The sequence below is a fragment of the Trifolium pratense genome, linkage group LG2 (assembly GCF_020283565.1).
Source record: "Trifolium pratense cultivar HEN17-A07 linkage group LG2, ARS_RC_1.1, whole genome shotgun sequence".
Classification (NCBI taxonomy): Eukaryota; Viridiplantae; Streptophyta; class Magnoliopsida; order Fabales; family Fabaceae; genus Trifolium; species Trifolium pratense.
This window is the reverse complement of record NC_060060.1, coordinates 58,094,055-58,099,270: the sequence shown is the minus strand read 5'-3', so window position 1 is coordinate 58,099,270 and position 5,216 is coordinate 58,094,055. Positions and strand designations below refer to the sequence as shown.

The following is a 5,216-nucleotide window of genomic DNA, read 5'->3' as shown; positions in this document are numbered from 1 at the left end:
GAGCCATCTTCCTATAAAGAAGCTATTCTTGATCCCCTTTGGCAGAAGGCTATGGATGAGGAACTTGCTGCTTTGCACAAGACAAATACTTGGGACATAGTACCTCTTCCACCAGGAAAACGTGCTATTGGGTCTCGTTGGGTATACAAGATTAAAACAAAGTCTGATGGGTCGGTTGAGCGCTACAAAGCTCGTTTGGTGGCTAAGGGATTCTCTCAACAATATGGTATAGATTATGAAGAAACATTTGCTCCTGTGGCCAAGATGACTACTATCCGTACTATTATTGCTATTGCATCTGTTCGTCAGTGGCATATTTGTCAAATGTATGTTAAAAATGCTTTTCTAAATGGTGATCTTCAGGAGGAAGTTTATATGGTACCTCCAGCAGGTGTTTCTCATAATCAGGGGGAAGTGTGTAAGTTGAAGAAAGCATTATATGGTCTAAAACAAGCTCCCCGAGCTTGGTTTCAGAAGTTCTCTACTGTGATTATATCTCTTGGATTCAGCTCTAGTGATTATGATTCTGCTTTATTTGTTAGGACAACTTCTCATGGTCGTATTATACTCTCCTTATATGTCGATGATATGATTATTACAGGTGATGATGTTGATGGAATTAATGAATTGAAAATACAGTTAGCAAAAATATTTGAGATGAAGGATTTGGGTCCTCTTCGCTATTTCTTGGGAATTGAAGTTGCATACTCTCCTCGGGGTTATCTTCTATCTCAATCCAAGTATATTTCCAACATTCTTGAGCAAGCTCGCCTCTCTGATACTCGAGCAGTAGATAGTCCGCTAGAGTTGAATGTGAAATATGTTCCATCAGATGGCGTTCCTCTATCAAATCCCACCTTGTATCGTACTCTGGTTGGAAGTTTGGTGTATCTCACTATTACTAGACCTGATATTGCTTATGCGGTGCAAGTTGTGAGTCAGTTTGTTGTTTCTCCCACTACTGTGCATTGGGCAGCCGTGCTTCGCATTCTTCGTTATCTTCGGGGAACTCAGTTTCAAAGCCTTTTGTTTCCATCATCTTCTCCCTTAGAGTTGCGTGCTTACTCTGATGCAGATTGGGCTGGTGATCCTACTGACCGTAAGTCTACCACAGGGTTTTGTATCTTTCTTGGAGATTCTCTCATTTCTTGGAAGAGCAAAAAGCAGGACATTGTCTCCCGCTCTTCTACTGAAGCTGAATATCGTGCTATGGCATCCACGACAACTGAAATTGTTTGGCTGCGTTGGTTACTTTCTGATATGGGTGTTGCTCTTTCTGAACCAACTCCTATGTATTGTGACAACAAAAGTGCCATTCAAATTGCCCACAACTCGGTATTTCATGAACGCACTAAGCACATTGAAATTGATTGTCATTTCACTCGTCATCATCTTCAGCATGGCACCATAACTTTGCCTTTTATTTCTTCATCCTTGCAAATTGCTGATTTGTTCACGAAGACGCATTCTATTAAACGTTTTCGTTTCTTGATTGACAAACTCTCGTTGCTTCCTATCACTGCATCTTGAGTTTGTGGGGGGATGTTAGAGAATAATAATTATATTATTATGTAAGGGTAGTGTAGTATTTTCAAATCTTTAGTTTATATACTATATTGTAACTCTTATGTTTCTAAGTTTTGTTACATTCTATTGAAACCCTAAATTCAAGGGTCTTTCTCTATGTTTCTACATGTTCAATCTTGTTAACAATCCTATTACAAATAATGTTTGAAAGGCAACAAACATTCGACTACACATCTAGGATCCATAGTGTAGTTTCAGATCAAATGGTGGTATACATCACTATAACTGCGAAATAATTATGATACTTACATAACATATTATGTAGTATTATCATGACGTATCAATCTAATATAAATATTACTCTTAATATTTATATTTATGTGAAGATTTGATATATCATATTCATGTCCCGTGAGATGTGGTCTTCGGTATACATACTAACATAATATTTTCTACGTTGGTGTCTTTCAAAGGTTGGTGTTGGTGTTTGGTGCAGCGAATCTTGTTTGGCTTATGCGACGAGGTTTATGTTGAGGGGGATGCGTGGGGCATTGGTGTGCGGTTATTTTGATTTGGTTGTACTTTTGGAGCAGTTTGTGTTAAGAAGTCTCACATCGGTTGCGAGATGGCCTGACTAAGTGTTCATATACAAGTGGCAATCCTCACCTTACAAGCTGGGTTTGTAAGGTTGAGTTAGGCCAAATACTCAATTCTAAGATGGTATCAGAGCCTATCCACGATCCGTTGGGCCACCTGTTATCAGGTTTCCACTATCGGGCCACCTACCGTTTATATCCACGCACCAAGCCCAAGAGTGTTGGGCGTGATGGGGTGTGTTAAGAAGTCTCACATCGATTGCGAGATGGTCTGACTAAATGTTCATATACAAGTGGCAATCCTCACCTTACAAACCGGTTTTGTAAGGTTGAGTTAGGCCCAATACTCAATTTTAAGAGTTTGTTCAGGGATTTTTAAGGGCCTGTAATGGGTATTGGTGGACTAGAGTTTTACGCTAGTTTATTTTTCTTCCTTTGTGTTGTACTTGTATGGGTACCGTGCTCGTCTTGGGCTAGGTTGTATTGTTAATAAAATTTAGCCGTTGAAAAAAAAAAATTCTACGTTTTACTAATATCCCACTACATAATAAAATTTTGACTTTCGTCAAAAAAAAAAATTGACTACATATACTTTTAAAATAGTGTATTATGTTAATAGGGCCTCACAATTAAGTCGCATTTAATGTTATATTAAACAAACGTAATATTTCCTCTAGTCCTTAATATAAGAAGAAGTTGACTTTTTAGATACATTGAAAAGTGAATGTATCTAGTCTATAATATAGTGTTGATACATCGATTTTTCAATGTATCTAAAAAACCAAATTTTTTCTTATATATTAAGGACTGGAGGGAGTAAAAAAATGGCTTGTTATTATAAATAAATAATTAAATAAAAGTACCAAGTTTTATTAAAACTATTCATCTACACCAACAAGCCCTTGGAACAAAATTCCCCTATATCACTAATTAAAGTATTATTTTCTTCATTTTGACATGACTTTGCATCTTTGTAACTTCCATAATTGCACCGATCTTGATCGATCAACTTGTTTTGTCTAATACCAAAGACAAATTACACTACATACTTGTCTGGTTAAAGAAAATTAAAGCATTAATTTGACATTTTCACACAATTATAAACTTTTTCAATTCTATACAAAACTTAGCTAAAACTACAATAAATGAACTAAATTAAAATCCCATAAAAATAAAAAAAACTCCATTAAGACGCTGAATATTTGTTATGACTTCTATACCCACTTGTAACTAATAGTAATAACCCTTTTCCCTTAGAAAGTTGAACAAGCTCTCATATCTAATTTTTCTTCATGGACTCCATCTCCTCCAAAATAGAATCAATAGGAAGTTTATCCTTCAGATGCGCACACATTTGTTGGTTTATAAACTATACTCGCATGTTGCTCACTTGAATTAGCTCATCGTAGGAAGTTTATCCTTCAGATGCGCACACATTTGTTTCAACGGATTGTTTTAACCGAAAACATTAGAGAGTCCAAATTTAACCGGAAACATCTTGTCTTTCGGTTAAAGAAATGTTCATCATTTCTGCCACGTCATTATATCGTGGTTCTTTCGAATTTAAAAATACTTCTAAATATGTTGTTTCATACAAAATTTCAAGAAATTTGAATCAATGTACCCTATCCCGTTATATGTTCACAAATACTTAATGTTATCTATAGTCCTTTTCATAATGTTGCTATCTCCATCCGATTTGTACGAGAAACCAATGGCCTATAGACAAACCAAGAAGAGCTCAAAGTGATTCACCAATAGAGTACTCATAGCCATAATGCAACAAATATTCCGTTCGTCCCTACCCACTTCTTAGTACCTATGTGTCATACCTAACAAAAATACATTACTTTAAGTCAAATTTTTAAATAATCGGATTAATCGAAAAAATGGCACAACATATATTTCATAAGTCGATTTTTCACTACTACACATTTAAAAAAGAGGTATTTAGATCCCAATTTCACGCTAGTAAATTTTTTTATTTACACTTAGAAGTCAAAATTCCCATTATCACGATGTTTATGTAATCTTCAGAAGCTAACATCTTTATGAACACCAATGACTCTTGAATACACTTCACATGCATGTACCATCATGAATAACAAAAGAAATTCAAGTTTGAGGCCTCAAAAAGAAGAAACAAAATACATTGTACAAAGGTTATGGGAGCAAAAAAATAACACAATTCAGAATTACTATAGCTAGCTAGCTCATTCATGGTGCCAGTGCACCAATTGAAGAAAAACAGTGTTGACATGTCTTCACATTTAAAATTCAAAACCAATTTGTACTTATGAAATCAATGTTTGTGTCCCCTGTCACATTTGCTTGCAACATACATAGTTACTTGTTCCCTTCACAACATTTGGACATTCTCTTGGGTTTGTTCAGTATATGTTTTTAGTAAGAAGAAATGGAAATTGGACATTTATTAAAAGCAAAAAAATTCAAAGCTTGTGCCTAGGATTCTCAGTTTTCACTTTCAATTGTCCTTAGTTTCACTTTTATACGTTTTGCATTGTTTGTTTCATTAATCTATTGCTTCTTTGTGAAATACTTGAGCTAATAATCTATTAATATCTATATATCTATTGTTTGTTTGTTTGATTAATTTGTTCCTTTTCTCTTCCTTTTTTCTACGAACATTGTTGATTCTTTTATTTTTTACATTCATTTCCATTTTTTTTCCTTCCAAATAATTGATAATTGATGTGGGAATGGTGCTAACATCTCTCCCACCATGCACAACATGTTTTATGCATCGGATTACATATAGTACGTGATATTATGGCTATGAAGCACGGACTCCGATACGGACACCGCGACACGACATGGACACGGACACCACGACACCGCTAATGTAAAAAATATGGGACACCGACACCGCTACATATTTATAAAACATATAAATTGAGAATCAAAATATATACATGTAAATATAATTTGAGCAAGTTATTTTTTTAAAAAAAGTTTTAAAATAAGATATGATAGTATTTTACCTTTATTTATCCATCTACGATCAAAAAAACTAAAAATATCGTAATCAAAATGTAATGTCTTCAATCTCTCATTGTTCAATATTGTTGTTTC

The 5,216-nt window shown here is 34.8% G+C and overlaps 1 protein-coding gene across 1 annotated transcript; it reads left to right on the top strand.

Annotated features, from left to right (window-relative positions):
• The first annotated feature begins 588 nt into the window (after positions 1-588).
• LOC123905108 (uncharacterized mitochondrial protein AtMg00810-like) lies at positions 589-1,530 on the top strand. The gene has a single exon (XM_045954750.1). The coding sequence runs from the start codon at positions 589-591 to the stop codon at positions 1,528-1,530; it is 942 nt and encodes a 313-aa protein (XP_045810706.1).
• The last annotated feature ends 3,686 nt before the right edge of the window (positions 1,531-5,216 follow it).

Coding starts and splice junctions, on each gene's coding strand:
- LOC123905108 (XM_045954750.1), top strand. CDS start 589: ATGATTATTACAGGTGATGATGTTGATGGAATTAATGAATTGAAAATA.